This window comes from Daphnia carinata, chromosome 1 (assembly GCF_022539665.2).
Source record: "Daphnia carinata strain CSIRO-1 chromosome 1, CSIRO_AGI_Dcar_HiC_V3, whole genome shotgun sequence".
Classification (NCBI taxonomy): domain Eukaryota; kingdom Metazoa; phylum Arthropoda; class Branchiopoda; order Diplostraca; family Daphniidae; genus Daphnia; species Daphnia carinata.
In genome coordinates, this window is record NC_081331.1 from 10,882,975 (window position 1) to 10,901,982 (window position 19,008).

General features: G+C 41.7%; 3 protein-coding genes across 5 annotated transcripts; 1 reads left to right on the top strand and 2 right to left on the bottom strand.

Annotated features, from left to right (window-relative positions):
- The first annotated feature begins 865 nt into the window (after window positions 1–865).
- On the top strand, window positions 866–5,886 carry LOC130696262 (adenylate cyclase type 9-like). Of its 2 annotated transcripts, none has more exons than XM_057519354.2 (6): window positions 866–1,213; window positions 1,660–2,472; window positions 2,542–3,248; window positions 3,306–3,677; window positions 3,743–4,191; window positions 4,250–5,886. In XM_057519354.2, exons 2-6 carry the CDS (start codon window positions 1,682–1,684, stop codon window positions 5,705–5,707), a joined length of 3,777 nt encoding a protein of 1,258 aa, XP_057375337.1. In that variant the 5' UTR covers window positions 866–1,213; window positions 1,660–1,681; the 3' UTR covers window positions 5,708–5,886. The 2 variants fall into 2 exon arrangements, with proteins under 2 accessions (XP_057375337.1, XP_059351800.1); XM_059495817.1 differs by having other exon boundaries at window positions 867–1,104.
- A 419-nt stretch (window positions 5,887–6,305) lies between these two features.
- LOC130696660 (1,4-alpha-glucan-branching enzyme-like) lies at window positions 6,306–9,733 on the bottom strand. The gene is made up of 14 exons (XM_057519769.2): window positions 9,403–9,733; window positions 9,160–9,329; window positions 8,970–9,085; window positions 8,780–8,902; window positions 8,574–8,718; window positions 8,398–8,488; window positions 8,119–8,328; window positions 7,986–8,057; window positions 7,744–7,915; window positions 7,425–7,634; window positions 7,163–7,334; window positions 6,905–7,089; window positions 6,595–6,843; window positions 6,306–6,531 (listed from the first exon to the last, which is right to left on the bottom strand). Exons 1-14 carry the CDS (start codon window positions 9,522–9,524, stop codon window positions 6,484–6,486), a joined length of 2,085 nt encoding a protein of 694 aa, XP_057375752.1. The 5' UTR covers window positions 9,525–9,733; the 3' UTR covers window positions 6,306–6,483.
- Window positions 9,734–9,882: 149 nt separating this feature from the next.
- On the bottom strand, window positions 9,883–14,810 carry LOC130696579 (rap guanine nucleotide exchange factor 1-like). 2 transcript variants are annotated; one of them, XM_059495865.1, is made up of 8 exons: window positions 14,001–14,810; window positions 13,470–13,918; window positions 13,224–13,402; window positions 12,915–13,156; window positions 12,497–12,855; window positions 11,656–12,426; window positions 10,927–11,578; window positions 9,883–10,863 (listed from the first exon to the last, which is right to left on the bottom strand). In XM_059495865.1, the coding sequence occupies exons 1-8, from the start codon at window positions 14,262–14,264 to the stop codon at window positions 10,498–10,500; spliced, it is 3,282 nt and encodes a 1,093-aa protein (XP_059351848.1). In that variant the 5' UTR covers window positions 14,265–14,810; the 3' UTR covers window positions 9,883–10,497. The 2 variants fall into 2 exon arrangements, with proteins under 2 accessions (XP_059351848.1, XP_057375649.1); XM_057519666.2 differs by having other exon boundaries at window positions 12,915–13,159; window positions 14,001–14,809.
- Window positions 14,811–19,008: the final 4,198 nt, after the last annotated feature.

Below are 19,008 nucleotides of genomic sequence, written 5' to 3' on the forward strand. Positions count from 1 at the left end.
CATAATAGAAGGCATTCATGAGCACAAGCTTTTTTCTTTTCAAATCTGATCGTTCAGCATATTGGTAAACTGCTATATTAAGGTAAACATAAAAGGGTCTGTTTTTATTTTTGGAAGGTACAGAGTATAAAGTAATGCTATTTACTAAGGTCCATTCTGACAGAATGTAAATACAATGAAGCTTTACCCAAATCACCAATTAATATGTAATATTATGCCATAAAAACACCGCATTTGTAGTGTAGCCAACATTTTGATGATTTAGGTGACGATGATGCAAAAATTACAGAAAAATTTAAAATCTAGCAAATAAAAATCTGTTAAAGATTTTAAGAATGATCTGCACGTTCACAATTTGAAATACATCGATTTTCATTAAAGGCTTAGTCTTCAACCGATTTATCTACAAAACGAAATCAAGCATACTAGTCGTCGGGAAAAAAACCTTTGAAATACGTTGTATTTGTCTTTTAGAAGGTAGGTTCAGCAACCTCTCAGTCTCAGCTACCTCTTACCAAATGACGTCATGAAAAAGCAATGGCGGCGCCTGAAGACGCATCTCAGTTTCGCGAAACCATGTCAAGAGTAATTGTGTTGCCTATATTCTAGGGGCGACCATCAAAATTTTCTCATATATTATAAATGCCAAGAACCTAGATACCTAATGGTTCTGACAAGATTTTGAAACTGTCAACTTTTTTTGATGATTTTTTTTTCTTGCATTTGGTAACTTCTAGGCATAGAATTACGGTGCAAGACAGAAAGGAAAATTTTTTCAACGGATTTAAATATGTCGTGTAGTTTCTTATGTTTACTATTTGAAAAATTTTTCGTAAAGCTGAAATAGCCAAGTTTGACAGCCAGCAAGGGTAATGGCGATGTTACAAGGGGAGGGTAAGATGTGGCAGACAGAAGGAGCGGCTGTCTTGTCTGTCATGACTCCTCCCATTTACGTGAGAATATGATAATACTTAACGTTTTCAATTAATCTCCTTTAAATGAAAGGAAATGACGAAAATTTGTTATCTCAGAATCCGTAAACAGTAGTTTCCCTTTCGAAATATCAAACTTGTGTTGTGGCTCGATAGCCTCTGCAAGTCGGAGGTGAGCAGAATGAGAAGTGAAAACGTTACCTTGGGCCTGTTATGACTATTTGCTTTGGCTGCTACTGTATGCACTCGCTTACCCACACTGTGCTGAAATATAAACTATGGTATTGTTCAATAATTCTTGTCTCTTGTGATGGATCTTTTTCTAACCATATGACTTGTCATTAGCACTTTAGTACGCCTTTGAAGGTATCCTTACTTCAGCAAACCCGCAAAACTTTGCATCTGGATTTGACTACTCAGTATTATGTAGCTTGGAGTTATTGAAAAAGTTTTGCTAACTAGCCATGCCCAGTAGTGATGCTAACCGAAGGATGTACACAACTGACACGAATGTGTGTGACAGTAGAACAAGTTAATGCTTTCCACTCACCATTAGTAACATATAGAAATAGGCCTAACCTTGTAACAAGTTCTACGTAGAAAGTATTCATGATCTTTAAATGATGGGTTGTGAAAGAAGTGGCTTTCACATGTTTTACAAACCAACCCCGATTTTGGGTTTTTAAGAATGAGACATTATTTTTCCCATCTTATCCTCTAAATCCAGGTGGGGAAAGTGATGAACAAAGATGACTAACCATGGTGCAGATCGTGTGAGAATCCACCAGCGCAACATCCTTACCGCTCTGCCTCAGAGGCCCACAGCCAACATGTCTCGCCGGTCGTCTTGCCGGAGCGGGAATAAGGATAACATGCGAAAGCATTCCTTACTCTTCCACCGAGCCTCGCCTTTCTGGTGGATCCCACGTTTCGATTCCGACATCTTGGAGGGACAGTATTGGCGCAGCACGTTCCCGCAGATCCGTTTACGTTTCCAACTCGCACTACTCTACGTGTTCATCGTTTCGCTGTCGTGGTGTGTCTACTTCAGTGCGGTTACCATCCATCACTGGCTAGCCTTTGCCATCTCCTGCCTTTTCATGCTCTTCCTCTCTGCCTTGGCCTTTTGTTTGACATTGACGTCAATTTACCAAAATCACCATTTGTTGTTTTCCTGCCTTATGGCTGTCTCTGTTTGTTTGGTGACCCTTCCTGCCCATTTAACTTGCCGACATGGCACTATTATCGAGGGTGAAGTTTCTCCTGCCGGCTTACTCGCCTTGTCCATGGAAGCCCTCTTGCTTATTTACACCGTCATCCCGCTACCGCTGTACATGTGCATCGGCATCAGTAGCATCTACTCCGTATCGGTTGAGGCACTCTCCATCTTTGTTGCCTCCTGCGAGACCAACGCAGCTGCCGCACTTGTTCGAGCTTTACTTCACCTGGGTGTCCATCTCATTGGGATTCATATTTTCATCATGACGCAAGTCCGGATGCGATGCACTTTCCTTAAAGTTGGCCAACTGCTGCTCGTACGGTTAGTACTGAAAACAAAATGTTTCATAAAAATTTCACTTTTGTTAGTAAGATTCTATTTTATTTGCAGGCGGGAACTGGAAGAAGAAGCTCAATTAAAGGAAAAAATGATTCGATCCGTTATGCCACCAAAAGTTGCCGATTGGCTCATGAAAGACGGACATGATGAAGGTGATGAAGACGACGATAATCAGTCTAACGAAGAAAAATATCGTGGTGGCAAACTTTCATCTGGTGTCAACGATCAGTTACGCACCATCTTCCGTCCTTTCAACATGCATCGCATGGAAAATGTCAGCATTCTCTTTGCCGATATTGTCGGTTTCACACAAATGAGCTCCAACAAGACGGCCGAGCAACTGGTTGGTCTGCTCAATGATTTATTTGGCCGCTTTGACTTACTGTGTGGTCAGCATGGTTGTGAGAAGATATCTACACTTGGCGACTGCTACTACTGCGTAGCTGGCTGCCCAGAACCTCGTCCGGATCACGCTGGCTGCTGCGTGGATATGGGCCTTAGCATGATAGAAGCTATCGGCCGGTTCGACGAAGAACGCGGCGAAAATGTTAGCATGCGTGTTGGCGTTCACACCGGAACTGTACTTTGTGGCATCGTCGGCGTCAAGCGTTTCAAATTTGACGTTTGGTCCAATGACGTCACGTTAGCCAATCAAATGGAATCGACAGGGAAACCCAGCCAAGTCCACGTAACACAAGCCACATTTGCCTTACTCGACCAAGAGGTCTATTTGTCCGAGGAAGGGGCTGTCTATCACGGTTTGTTACATTCTATCATTGAATAAAGCTATTAATAATTTCTTCATTTTTAAGCAGGATTGAAAACTTACTTTGTTTTGGGTCGGAAAAACAAAATAAATATTGAGGATTCAACAACTGCCGAATTCAACGCCATGTGGGTGGATGAAACTGATCCCACAATTTCTTTACCTTATGGAGTTGCTGGACCGTCTCTAGTGCCTATCAGCGCAAACAATGCCAACGCAAACAGTAAAAAAGCCAATTCACTTCCTAGTATTTTGGATATTTTGGATGAAGTGGCCACAAGTAGCGATAGCAACAGCAACATGCCATGCGAATCAGCTCCATTAAGATCTTCTCGCTCCGTAAGTCAGGATCGCAAAAAGAAAAATATCCATTATCATGCCCAACGGTCGCAACAAGACGAGTTGTCTCCGTTATCTGCAGGTGATTATTATCATAAATATTTTACCTTCCTGTACTGCTTAGAAATTTCTTTGTACACCATTTAGCTCCCATGTCAATGGAAATGCGAAGTAGTAACGCTATTGTCTGCCCGGCCGGTCAGAACGGTAGAACGGACGAATTGTCTCTTTTTCCATCAGTAGAGTCGTTTATGAGAGCACAAGGGGCAACCAGTACTCCCAGCACTCTGCAACGTAGACCAACTGCATCTAACACTTCACAGCTAGGTGTAGGTGGTATCACCGATATGGAACGTTCACCTACTAGCATGAGTTTAGCTCTTTACAATAAAGACGAGCTCGCTGAATTAGAAGGTGCAGTGACCGAAAACAGTGTTGGACTTCACGCCAGTCTCAGCCGATTCCACCAACTGCGCAAACAGTCGGACTTGGCCATGATCCGGTGTATTCAAGAAGATGAGTCTCATCGTGTCTATTTCATGCGTCCACCTTTAAGTCAGGTCACATTATTTTTTATCGATACAGCAATGGAAAAGGTATGAGAATTTTAACGAACCTGTTGGAATTTGTTGTTCATAGTACTTCTTTCTCCAGGAATATAGAGCTCGAGCCCATCAGCCAGATCAACCCGGGGCACGTCTTACATTAGCATCACCTACGTACAACACCTATCTGGATATCTTGGTCTCGGCGGTGACGTTTGTGCTAGTTTCGCTTTCGTGCCTTGTTCACTTTGATTTCTCGTTATCATGGGGCATCGTTTTCTTCTGGGGAGCGTTGATTTTATTGGCAACCAGCGCCATTTTCTTACATAACTTGTGCTGCGAAGATGCTGTTGGCCGGAACTTGTTTTCTATCGTCCACAACTGGTGTACGCGTTGGTATTCGTGGCACGTCTGCGGCGCTCTACTTATGAGCTTACCCGTCTTGGCGGTCATGTCTAACTTTGGATGCCGAGTGGTCGAAGAGAAAGAAGAATCCAGCCGTATCTTCTGGTATCTGTTTTTCTTCAGCCTCGTTCATTTTTGTAACTTCACGCAGCTCAACTGTTGGATGAAGAATGCTCTGGCAGCCCTCGCCGCACTTCTTCTCATTGTCCTCGTCTCTACGCCCGTTTGCCCGTGCGATTCCATTACTCTCAACACCAATTCCAGCGGCAGCACTGACGGTATTCCCAACTTTACAGAGACCGACTATGAGAAGACGGAATTGGCCTTGTGTTACGAGATTATTTTACACTTACTTCTACTACTCTTGCTCGTCTGCTTCCTGAATCGCGAATTCGAAATCAGCTTCCGACTGAGTTTCCACTGCAACACAGTGGCTGCAAGAGGAAAAGCCAAAGTGCAAAGCCTTCGAGACCAAGCCGATTGGCTGTTGCACAATCTTCTTCCACCTCATGTGGTCGAGCGGATGAGAGCTCGTCCCGGCTACTCCGAAAACCACCGCCAGGCCGGCATTCTGTTTGCTAGCCTCGTCAACTTCAATGAAATGTACGACGAATCATATTTAGGCGGACGCGAATACCTGCGCGTCCTCAACGAGCTTATTAGTGATTTTGACGAGCTTCTTGGCCAACCTCAGTTCAAAAATGTGGATAAAATCAAGACGATCGGTAGTACTTACATGGCGGCATCCGGGCTCAACTCGGAAGTCCGATCCCGGAATTCTCACCGTCATCAGCATCTCTTTGAACTGATCGAATTCGCCTTACAGATGCAACGAGTCTTACAGAATTTCAACCAAAATTTGCTCGAATTCAACCTGATCATCCGCATTGGCTACAACTGCGGTGACGTAACGGCCGGTGTCATGACAGGAGGCATCGGGACCATGTCGAAGCTTCACTACGACATCTGGGGAGACGCCGTCAATATTGCCAGCCGGATGGACTCGACAGGTGTTCACGGTCGAGTTCAAACGACCGAAGCTTGCGTTCAAGTACTAGAAGAGCGCTACGATTTTGAGAAACGTGGAACCGTCTACGTCAAAGGCAAGAACGATATGAATGTTTACTTGTTGGGCGAAAAGAAAAAGACAAGTCTGTTTTAAAATCTCCCCATCTTTGTCTGAAAGCAAAGCTGCCATTTTAACAAAGAAGAAGGAAACAAATTACCTCTAAATCAACAGTGACTCTCACATCACGGAGGTTGTGCCATCACGAAAAGTCGTCTCTAGTTCGGCTTGTCGATTGCTAACATTTTATCTCTTTTTAACTAAGATGATAACTAACAGTCGCTTGCGTTGTTGTTTTTGTTTACCATTCCCTCGTAACTTCCCTTGCGTGCGCGATTGCTGTTTCAGTCCGTAGAAATCCGATAGTTGTTTTTATCTTATGACGTGTGCATGTGATCGATGTATCTTCCATCTCCGTCAACGATATCGCTGCCGTGCCTTTCGACCTATTTTTTTTCTTTTTTTGCCTTTTAAAAATCAAAATGAAACTGTCCTGCCTTTTGTGGATTGTACTAAAAGAATGCCAAACTATTTTAACCATGTTCCGTTTTACTGCGTAGCGCCGTCTGCCTGCGACCAAAAGATGTTTTTATTACAGTGAATTGTTTGTAATGTACAGGGATAAAAGATAAAGATCTGAATTAATCCCACGACACTGATTAAACGTGCACGGGTACTCGTGCTTTAATAAAAATTTTTAATCTCGTTATTAAATCTATTTCATTATGCGAAAAAAGTTACCAAAGCCCATAACACGGAAATTCAGTTAACATCCTAAAAGATAACTGACTTAATAGCTCATTCCAAGCTACGCATTGAAATATCCTACAACTAATAGCTTCCTTTGTTAGCAGAAGCTACAACAGTTCTTGTCAGTCGCAACGAGCCAACACAAACCCCATGCGACAGGGGACGTACACCTGGAAATAAAGTTATAGTCAATTAATAACATCTAAAATTAAGCTTCGTAGAAACAACCGTACCATTAATGAATTTGGGTAGTCTCCAAAAGATTCCGGAAGTGAAAAAAAATCGGTGTTATGGTCCAATCGTCCATGACCCCCAAATGTTTTGTCATCTGAGTCTAGCACAATGCGATACTTGCCAGCATTTGGTACAGCAATGCGGTAGTCGGTGAAACTCTGTGTCGAGTTAAAATTGAAGACAAACACCAAACCAGCACGATCGAATGAAATGACTTTGTCTCCCTCGTGCTTTGTACTTACGTGAGCCTAGACAAACGAAGATTGCATTAGACCGGAACAAGAAAAAGTCGGTAGCAAAGTCGATTACTGGATTTGTATGCAGCCATCCGTACTGTTCTTCCAAGTTATTCATTGCTGTGTCAAAATCATTCAGGTAATGGTACTTGAGAAGATGATTGTCGACAAGATTCCATTGCCTCCGTGCATAATGGAAGGATTCATTGTTACCGACCCGAGGAAAATCCAACCATTCAGGATGGCCAAATTCATTCCCTAGATTTAAATTTAATAAAATTACACTTTTCCCAAAATCAATAACTTAACATAATAGAAGAAATTGACGTACCAATAAAATTGAGATAACCTTCTCCACCTAAAGCATGCGTTATGAGTCGAATCATCTTGTGCAAGGCCATGCCCCGATCTATCACCGGCGATGACTCTGATAACACTGACATATGCGTATACATCTCCTTGTCCATCAACCAAAATGCTATTGTCTTGTCACCCACCAAGGCCTATATTCGATGATTAAAAATTGAGCTTTTAACAGTGAAAGAATTTCATTTCTACGAAAAAATTTAGGTAAAACAGGTTCTCGCACAAACCTGATCGTGAGATTCGGCGTAAGCGATTGTTTTTTCCATCCATCGCCTGTTAGTCAACGTGTGGACGAGGTTACCGATGTTCCAGTCTTCATCTTTATATTCTTTTAAAAGCTGGATCCACTTATCAGGAATGGCCATTCCCAATCGATAATCGAATCCAGAACCGCCTTCTCTTATTGGTCTGCACAACGCTGGCATGCCGGATACATCCTAAAGACAAAATGGAGAATTAAATTAACAGCCGAAAAAGCATTCAGTGACGAATACACAGTGCAATTGCTCAGATATATAGTTTCAAGCTCAATTCTTAGTTTGATACCTCGGCTATGGTGATGACATCCGGGTAAATATCTTGCAATACATAGTTAGCCATCATTAGGTAGCACACTGCGTCTGTGTCCGTGTTAAGACCGAAATATTCATTGTAGTCACCACTGAATCCTTGACCGATTCCCCGCGAATGATATAACATCGATGTGACGCCATCAAACCTTCGGTGGGCAAGAAGAAATTCATAAATTTAAACGCTATTACACAAGACAAATCACTGTTTTGACTTACCGGAATCCATCGAATTGGAACGCTTCCATATACCACCTCAGATTTGAGAGTAAAAAGCGTAACACTTCCCAGCTACAGTAAACATCAATATAAATGAATAGACAGCGCAAATAAGGAGAAAATTTTTGTTTACCTTGAATAATTAAACAGCCGGCTGTCCCAGAGTGCATGTATACCGCGTGGGCCTCCATGGAAAAAGCAGGAATCTGTGCCATCGAATTCGTTTAGACCGTCTAACACGTTTTTGGAGGCGTGCGAATGGACAACATCAAGGAGAACGACCAGACCATGAGAATGTGCAACATCTATCAGCTCTTTGAGTTCTTCCGGGTTCCCAAATCGACTAAAATATCCAAACAACGTCCGTCATAAACATAATAAATAATTAGAATTTAAAATAAGCAAAGAAGACCTTGAAGCTGCATAAAAACTGGTAACTTGGTACCCAAAGCTACCGTAGTATGCGTGTTCCATTATAGCCATTAACTGAAGGGCGTTGTAACCTAGACATACGAAAAATGAGTTGATAAACAAAACTTTTTCACCAAAAGAGGCACTTACAACTATAAAAAAAAACAGTTTACTTACCAAGTTTCACAATGCGCGGAATAACGTTTTCCCTAAATTCCTTGTAAGATCCAACTTTTCCTTCCTCAGTGGCGATTCCAATATGGCATTCGTATATTCTAAGGCTATCAGGTCGTTTAGGGCGTGCATTTTTAAATTCATATGCCTAATAAAAAGTATTTTTATTATTCTTCTATTGTACAAATAATGTTTATGGCTCATAATACCTGAGGTGGATGCCAAACAACTTGTTGATAAGCACAACCTTCATTGGCTGGGGGTTGAACAACATAAGTTGCCCACGGGGACAACCTATCCAACAATGATCCATCATCTTTTTCAACAACAACCTACAGAATTTAAGTAAATACTCTAACCCCAATATTTGGAATCAATAAAGCTCATCACAGAACTAACCTTCACTTTTGAACCATGCTTAGTTGGACAAGATCCATCTGCATTGGCAGGAAGATGTAGTTCCCATTTTCCAAAGTCAAGCTTTGTATATGGATTTCTCGTTTTCTCCCATCCATCTGAAAGCAATTCAACCATGATGTTTAACAATGAAAGACAAAAAAGTATGTAAAAAAATATAAATGTTGCATACTGAAATCTCCATACAGGTATAGCTGTCGAGCTCCTGGTGCCCATTCCTTGCATGAAACACTGTTGTCTTGGTTAACATGGATCCCAAATGACTTATAACCAGACGTGAATTTATCGATGCCTCCTTCACATTGGCAAATTTCTTTTCTCAGCTTATCAAATGTACCATATCTGAAACATAACATGGAAAAACATCAACGTAGGCAAACACTTAACAGTAGAAACACAAAATTAAAGATAGTACCTACGCCGAATCTCATTTTCATGAGGTTTTAAGTAAGGATCTCTTTCCAAAAGTTTCTCAATTTCTGGTACGACATAAATTTCTTCTTGTTTACTCTCTTCAGATTTAATCTGAGATTCCATTTTGTAGTAGATCACGTTTCGAAACGTAAAGTTATTCACAATGCTTCGATGACTAGTTGTCAGTAGTGTCAAAAGCAATTTGGATGTATTTAGCGTTTTCTTCCTTTGGACAAAGCCCAAAAAGGGCGATACGTGAAGGAAAAGAATCAAACCCTGAAGTGCATAACTGATGCACGTGTGCTCTTCTCAACGACCAATAAGAGCGTCGAGATAACAGCTGATTCGTGGACCTTAGGTTGGCCGTACCTGTCAAGGTCACGAAACATCTGAAAGACATTTTTCTCCTTCCAAATTTTGAAAACTTTTTTTTATCACCCACGAGTTTATGGAGACATACAAAAATATGTATTCGGATCCGTTGGATTATATAATATTTATTCCAATATCCAATTATTTTAAAGGTGGCTCTAGAAAACCAACTGGGCTAGTGAACAAAATAGCAAGATAGACGCGTTGAGTGGGACACAAGGTTTACAATAAGTGAAAACGAGTTCACGGATAACCAGCAATAACACATACAATGAAAATGCATTTTTCGATCCTTAAGTCTCCGTAATTTCACTTGCAGAACTCTCCCATCGCGGCAGGTTCTTTTTGATTCTAACATAAAGTACGTGATTTTATGATGGTTTACACACATAGAAACAGTGGCTATGCGCAATAAACATGATTGAAGTACAAATTTTGCAGCTGTCTCAAAGTCAATTCAATCCCTTACGACTGATTTCTGTTTCTAACATTAACACTTACAAAACAAACAATCACGGATAAAAATGAACAAACATACCATAAACAACGAGACATACCAACAACAACGACCCATTTTGCAAAGTTAAAAACATACGACGATAAAATATTTTGTGCTAATTTCTTCCTTATTAAGAATTGTCTGGGTCTTGATTGCAAGAGTGTGATTCTCTGTGATTAAAAACAAAACAAGATGTCCGATAAAACATGATCGCCTTTTCTCATTTCACTTTTTGGCCGAAGTTGAACTGTTGTTCGACCCTCTAGGCCTAATCGATTCCGATATCTGCCACATACTCTCTTCACCAAGATGGTCGTTAAACTCGTTGAAAAAGGCGACGATACGATCGTTGCGTTTAAACTGGTAGTGACACTTTTGGAAACGACGCATGTTTTCCAATATGTGGAATTGCTGCCAGCGTTTGCCAAAATTGATCCGGCCGTCGCTTAACGTGTCCGGATTCCCGATGTGCACGAAGGTCAGGTCCTGCAAGATAAGGCCGATATACGGGATGCAAGGTGGCTGTGTGTCAGCCAATGCTTGTCGGTAAGCTCGGAATGAAGATGAACTGTCGATCAGAGCACAATATTCCTGTCCACAAAAATTAAATGAATTACAACGGCCAATTTGAGATCGATGTTAAGCAAACGCTACCTGGAGTCCATCGGTGATGGATTTCTGCCACTCTAATCGACGCACCGGTGCCGAATCGAGCGCAGAGAGCAGGGCAAGATACGAGTTAAAGTTGTTCAATCTTCTTAAATGCTTCATTATCTTAATGTATTTCACGACATAGCGTTCCCGATCACGAGCTTCTTGCTGTTCCAGGATTCTGGAACGTGCCCAGTAGGACATTTTGTTAAAGTGTTCCGTGAATAGATTCAAGTTGGGCGATTTTTCTTCGTTTTGTTCTTGAGCCCAAACGAGCACCTCGGGAATTTCGATGCGCAAGAAAAGATCCGCGTCCAACATTGTCATCTGCTCGGCTAACTCTCCCGATTTGAAATCCAAGAGGTGACTCTGTCGCGTCGTTACACCAAGACTGGTTAGCACCGGGGGGACCTGAGAGCTAGTAATTCTGAGACGACGGGCAGTACATTTTTCGAGGAACTTCTTTCGGAGTGCTTTGGCCAAGACAAGGTCACCACTACTGATAAGCTGGCTTTGAAAGTCGATGATTTGACGCATCAGTTTATCTTCCAATTCGGAAAGGGCAAGGTCGTCCACCACACCAATCAACAAAGAGAAAGCGCTGCGACCGACACGTTGGAGATGAACATCCGGTGAGCGTACGAAGTGATGAAATCTTACACGCAAAAAGATTATTATTAGTTGAAAATCACACAATAATAAAAATTAAGGCTAAATAGTACTGAAATTTACCGATGAATAAGTTTGCGCGTTAGTTCAGACGGGGTAATGAACGTCCTGTACGTAGCTAAAAATGCTGTCTGATAAAAGTAGTCGTCCTTGTTGAGTTTCGCTGCGTGCGTGATTAGAGCGTCCAGGCTACCACCACGCACTTCTGGGCCCTCATCTTCTGGTTGCTTCAGAACGAGTTCCGAACTGAGGTCAACCTTCTCCATAGCATCTTCGTTGTCCGATTCTGGGTCGACCTTGTCTATACCATTAGTGTTACTGGGAGGTGGCGCTTTGATTGAGGCAAGTGGCCGGGTGATGGGCTGCGTGTCAGCTTCGGGTAGATGTGCCATCGACGTTGCTGAGATTTCGTGGTGGGGTAGCACCGTTGACGAGTTAATGGACGATCTACCCCTTTTGGGTGGCAATATCGGTGGCGGATGAGGGGGAGCGACTACATAGTTGTTGGTTCGCGATGAAAATGATTCACGTTCACTGCGCGATTGCCTAGTGTCCCACATAGCTGCCTTTTGATAGTAATCTTCCATTGTCTTCCTGAAAAGTTCGAGTTCGACTTCACTCGGTTGCGAGTATTGTCCAACAGCTGCCATGTATTCTTTGACATGTCGTTTTTTGGGCGGAAGTGGCGGTGCATTGCCGTCGTTACCGCTGCTAATCGTCACCAACTGTTCAACGCGGCTGCTGAATTCGCGATGCATTTGTAACGTCGTAGTGGTACCGCTGACCGATGCCGAGGTGTGAACTCGTTTCTCTTCACTAAAATGAAACGCTCCCCTGTCATAAGCAAGAAAAATAGAGATTATAGAAAGTAGCCATCAACATAACTTGCTGTTTTTAAACTCACATTTCTTCTTGTTTCACAGCCATGAAACCAGCAAGTGAAGAACAAGGTGAAATGCCACAGTCGGTCTGATCGACATTGTCGTATTGGGACGGCAACCTATTGGCTCGTTGGCGACGTTTGGCCGGCAAGGCTGGCGGGACGGCAAGGGCAACCATATGATCCTCGCTGGCTGACATTTTGGAGGATAAAGAGGTGGCATTGGTAGCGGAACACTGGAAAGCTGATGAGGACGATTGGTGATGGGTGTTGTAGGAAGCAAACGAAGAAGTCGACGAAGAAGAAAAGACGCTAGTCGAACTGGTGGCCATTGTGACATCTCTGCGACGCTCTTGGGACGCTTCCCATCTCGATTCCGAGCTCTGCAGTCAAACGAGAAGATTAAATCCAAAACGTCTAATGAAGATGAGAATTGCATTACCTGCTGCTCAAACATTCCATGCATGGCCAGTGAGTTTATGTGCATAACCGAATCAAAGCTTTCGTTTAACCAAGGTTGACTGGGCACTAAATCAGGGAGGCCAGGCGGGTTACCCCAGCCGGGACTGAACGGACTGATGGACCAGCCACCCATTGGCGATAAGCTACCACCTATAGATCGTTTTTTTGGCGGTAATGGAGGTGGAGTCAAAGGATCTCCGATGGACAAGGCAGCCATTTCACCTACTAAGGAAATAGTGTGTTTTCAGAGGACGCTAAAACATAATTGGTAACGTTTTCGAAAATATACCAAAATCGCTCAGCAGCCCTTTAAGTGGTAGAGGTGGTTTCGGTGGTGGTGACTGATCCAACTCCTCAGGTAAAGAATCGGAGCTCCAGTCTACACTACCGGGTGCGTCCTCTAATAAACTTCCATCCGACGATTTCGAGACGCGATTGAGGCTCGGTGCAGGCAGCAAACCGTCAATACTGTAAACAACCAGAAATGCATACGTGTTAAAATGCTGAAGCGGATGCAATAAAATTGTTCACGTACGTATCCTTATCGTTGTGTAGTCGCAACGGAGATGCCTCGTATAAAGCAGGCGAGGCGCTTTGAGGAGTCGACGGTGGTGGGATTTTGTTGGCCGCTTTGTGGATGACCACTTGAACCAGATCGTTGATGGCGATTTTGAGGCCATCTACGACGGCTCTCACTTCCGATTGAAGTGAAGGCTCTGTCGTTGTTGGTGTTGACCTTCCATCACTCGCCGTCGTTTGAAGTAGAATGTCGTCGGACCATCTTATGAGTTGAGAGAGGGCCTGGTGTACCAGATTTGTTGCTGATATTAAAGAAGAGCTGTGCTCTCCCGATGGGGGTGAGACATTCCCCAATGTGGTCAAAAGACTGAATACAATTTCGAGGACAACAGAGGCAGACCCAGGAACCAACTCCAGAGTATTTTTCACCACAACATCTTCGTAGAACTTCAAGGCATAACGTACCTGGGGGGAGACCATGATGAACACAAATGTTCGATTATATATCAAATAGAATATTTTAAAAATAATAGCAAATTTTATTTACCTGAAGGATGTTTTTATTGATTACGCTGGTGAAGTGCTGATTGAGGGTGATGCACGAAGGCAGATCTTCAATTAAACAAAGTAATTCATTTTTGGGTTCTTTTTCGTTCCCGTTGGTGATGGTGGTAGTGATTGGCAGTGCCTTTGGTTTCACAGTAACTTGGTTGGTGTGTGGGGGTGATCGTAGGTTGGAGAGTATGTCGATGATGTCTTCTTTGAAAGACTTGGCCCTCTTGGCCAACCTACCCTTTTTCACTTTATCCATTGCAGCTCATTCTATAGATCGCCTCCGTCTCGAGACGCGCCAGTTCTGACGCCAAACACCCTTCCCCGTCGTATCAGATGGGATAACGACCTCATAATGTGGGAATTGGAACACTTAACTGTACAGCAGGTGCCATACGGAACAACGGTAAAGCAGCAGAATGTTACGGAGTACACAGGGAAGACGTTGAGAATTTCTTTTTTCTTTTTCCAGGAGCCAAAGAACAGCAGCCACTTGCAAGGCAAAAACAGAAAAGTAAATGCGTATTTCTTTCGTTCACCAAGGCTTCGAGATAAAAAAAATAGTAGGTGGACCAAACATGACGTGAAACAAAACAACAAAGTCGTCACACCCCACGGGCAAAAAGCACACACACAGTCACACACACTGGTTCCCCCTCAGAAAAAACAGTCAACGGCAACGTTGCCATCAATGGAAATACCGAATCTCTTGGTTGTTTTGTTTTATTTTTTCCGCAAAATAAATTTTATGCTACCAGCAAGCAGAGGCACGAAATGCCATAAATGGTTGCCTATTCTTTCAGTTTCGTGGGAGAATATTTTCGTCTATTGGTGGGGCGCGCACATGAAGAAATAATCTCTTGCGTCACTCCCTTACTATAAACAGACGAAAACGCAGCAGAACAACACTTGCCCTAATCTGGGCTCCGCCTCGATATGGCTTCATCTTTCGTCTATATTCCCGCCTGCCCCCACATTAAGCCAATTGAGAAATATATATATATATATGTATACATAAGAGCTTTCAATATATCCACTTGAAAAATTGACGTCATCGACCAAAGAGCTTTTTTCTGCTCCATAACGAAGCCTCTAGAGGAACCGTGGACGAGAAAATCACGCATTGATCCAACAGCCCGTGTAAATAGATGACTCGTCTATGGATGTTGCACACGCAAACGCAAGAAGTGCCCCATCATTTTGGAAATTAACATATCCGTCTCCTGCCTATCTAGTCTCTAGAGATAGCAGGCGAACGAGATCTCCACTTGACTTTTAAATGTGACGGACCATATCAACAAAATAATAAGAGAAATAAAACTATCGAACTGAAAAAGAAAAAAAAAACTATACGAAATCGACGGGACTTTGTGTCGGGCGTTCTACACTAGTTATCAAGTTTTTTTTTTCGTGTGTGCAGCTAAAATATATCTATAAAAAAAAAAAATAAATCTGGGGAAACCGCACGCAGAGCAACGGCCCCAATCGATCAAGCCTCCCCTAAAGGTTTTCTTGTGTGGTACGATGTGTGCGTGATCATCAGCTGTTGGCTTACATTTTTTTCCTCCCCACAGCAGGTAAATGTTATTGCTGTGTGACTAGGGGGACGATCGGAAGTGGTACCGGGACCACGATAGTCAAACTTTGCATTCGTGCGCTGTCGCCAGTTCCCCTCAGCGCCATTAGAAACAAGAGTTCATTGACGTTTTGCTTTTCTGATTAGTATTTAGCTAGGGGGGCAAATGAAGGGATTCAAATAAGCACGACCGAGCTATCCAGACAATAAATATGCAAAAAATAAAATATAATATAAAAATAAAGTAAAAAGGAAACACGAGACAAGATTATCAGCCCCTCAAGTGGGAAATTTCTAAATGCGGCCAAAAATATATGTAAAAAAAATTCCATTTTCCTTGACAAAACTGCTGACGCAATAACTATTTTCCATAGTTTTGAGGAACATTTAAATGTTGCGGTTTTATACTGTGTGTTCAGTTTTGTTGTCTGATTATCCTGGTCATTGGCTATTTTCATAGGCCATACTCTCCAGATGTCCCACTAGTGGCGTAGGCGATGTTATTGAAAAGAATTAAAGTTAAACGAGACTATGTCGACAGATTGAAGTCAGTGATATGGTATCCCCGATATTTTGTCTGTAAAAGGCGACGCATATCCCGGACATCTGGTCTAGCTAGTTTTGTGTATCAGTTGAAAGTCATCAAATGGACAGAAACAACTTTTTTCTTTTTTTCTTTTTTTTTTACTTCGTTTAACTTTAAAAGGATCACGGCTGATGCCTATCGCTCGGAAGCTGGTTTTTTCCGTTTATTTCTTTTCGTCTCTGAATTCTTTTTTCCAGGTATATTTTTTTAACCATCCGCGCCATTTTTGCAGGTCAGTTACCAAGCTCGTCTCTTTTCCTTCATCAGCTATATCCTTGACAATTTTTACCTTTTATCTTTGGTGAGAAAAAAATGAGAAATTGGTGGTTGGTAATTCATGGTTTAGCAAAAAAAAAATCAGTCTACCTATTTTCTTAATTAAAAAAATTAATTAGATAGAGTTATAGTGAAAAATTTGTTAGAGAAAAAAGTCGACGTGGTTCTTAAATCGGTCGCTAGATGGTGTGTTAAACCAAAGTGAACATTCGTCGTAATTTTCGAAATTTCCGAGAAATGACGAAAAAATGGAAATGAATTATCCGATTTTGACACATTTCTTCACGCTGGTGATATTTCGTTTCATGTGTTGCATCTATCCACAGGCTTCTTGGAATTTTCTTATATAGCGCTGAACTCAAGCGCGCATATCATTAATGTCTCCGGGCTATGCGTATGCGTCGTCCTTCCACAAGAAAAACAAACAAAAAAACAATCAAATACGTTTTAAAAAATGTAAGCTTGCTAAAACTGCGAATCTATTCACACGAAAAAATAAGGAACAAAAAACAAGACGGACCGCTTTTTTGTCGCCCTTTTTTTACGACTGTCAGATAAAAAAATGGCATGTCAGCCATAAAAATTGAAATCCCTACACCAGGAAAAAAAAAACATAAAGAAATGCAAGTGGAAAAAGAAAATTTCAAAGAAAACAAGGGCAACATTGTTAAGAGCCGAAACAAAATCAAGAGCATCTACATACGCTGTCCATTTTGTTGTACTTTTCTATGGAAAAATTATACATGCGGCGTCATTTAGACACACAGCAGCTATACACGACTACTGGATGCAATTAAACCCTTCCCCATCCTCCCCCTTCCATCACAAAAAAAGAAAGAGATATCTTCTTGCAGCTTGACCACCATAGCAATTGAGTTTGGCACGTATAGGAAACCTGACCCCGGCATTTTCCTTTTGCGTCTTTATTCCCTTTTTTTTCGAAGTTCGATCGCTGCGGCCTTCGACCAATCTCTTGGTTTTTATAGCAGGAACAAGGGCGCAGCAGTTTGGCAAACATTTTTTTTTTTTTTTCAACGGCCGCGATATATTCCGCAAAAGATCTGCTCAGGGTGATTAAACTGCCATATAAACATAAAAAAAAAACCTTATTTTTTTTTTTTTATGGAACGTTTCGCATATCCTTTTTCTTTTGTTCGCAAGGTCGATATTAACCCACATCGCCTTAAAAAAGAAATGCACGTACGCACTCGATTGATTCATGCACAGTTTGGAATATTAAGTAGAGCTTCCCGTTTTTGCGACGCAAGATACCGTCTATGAGCGAGAGTTATTATCATCTAATTTTAGACGGATTAACGGGCCGTGAAAAGTAAAAGCCATCAACATTGTTTGTTACTTGCTCTTTCTATATATATAAGAGAAAGACAAGAAATATATGTACGTATTTTAAAAACAAAAAAAAACTGGCCACAAAAAATATAGACGTGCAGCAATGGATGATTCACGAACGTCTCAAATAGCCATTATTTTCCCGCGGGACCCTACAACAACGGAAGAACATAACTATACACATAATACTGCTGTTGTTGCGGTCACTCACGGTACCGTTCGGTCTGTTGTACAAAAAAAAAAAAGGAAATAAGGAAAGGTATTTAACCGCATTGGACAGCAGGTATACTATGTGGCGCATCAGGTTGTTATACGAACACTCGGGACCACCGCAACGGAAACAACAGCCGAAAGAAAGTCGAAAACAATATGAAAAAAAAAACTTTATTTATTTGTGGTTGGTTTTATTTTCAAAATAATTTTCAAAAGGAAGAAAGACATGCACGAATTAGCAAACGAAATGCGGATCGAACCGGGAATTTTACTTTTGATCCGTTTGTTGATTTGTTTTTTTTTTTTTTTTGGTTATTTTCCCATCCAAATTTCAATGTTAACTTTATTTTCCTCGGATTTGGTTGGATAAAGAAATTTGACAATCCTTGTCTCTTCAGATGGTTGGCAATGATTATAATTCTGTCAAACGACTGTCGTGAAAAAAGGCAAAAACAAAAGTCTTTTTTTTTTTGGATCATTCCTGACTCGCTGAACGCGTTTAAGCGTTTCAAGGTTTTTGAACTTTTTTTTTTTGTCTCTTCTAAAAGAACGAAAGTTAGAATTGTGTATCATTATCCCGTTGGCTACATAGTCATCCCTATAGACTTAGAAAAATATAGGCCTACACACAGCCAACTGGCGGCAATTCACGCTGAGGCATCATCACCCGAGAAGGTTATTGGCCTTTCTCTTTTTGAAATCTTCACTCACTATGTCGCTAATCGTTTTTCGCCTTTCATAATATTATAGACACCAACGCTCATTATCTCACAAACAAACGGTGACGGATCCCCTTGTCAAAAATTAGACTCTTTTCATTTCTTGATTTAAAGAAAATAAAAGGGGGGAATTGATGTACGCCGTTAAAGTTTGGGCGCAGCTGGCTTTTTTATTTTCAGATTTCATAAAGAGACTATAAACCATTGGGATGATGGAAATCCAGTGGAGCGGAAGACAGCGTCGAGTCGCGCCATTGTGCACGCCAAAAGGCATTCGTGTTTC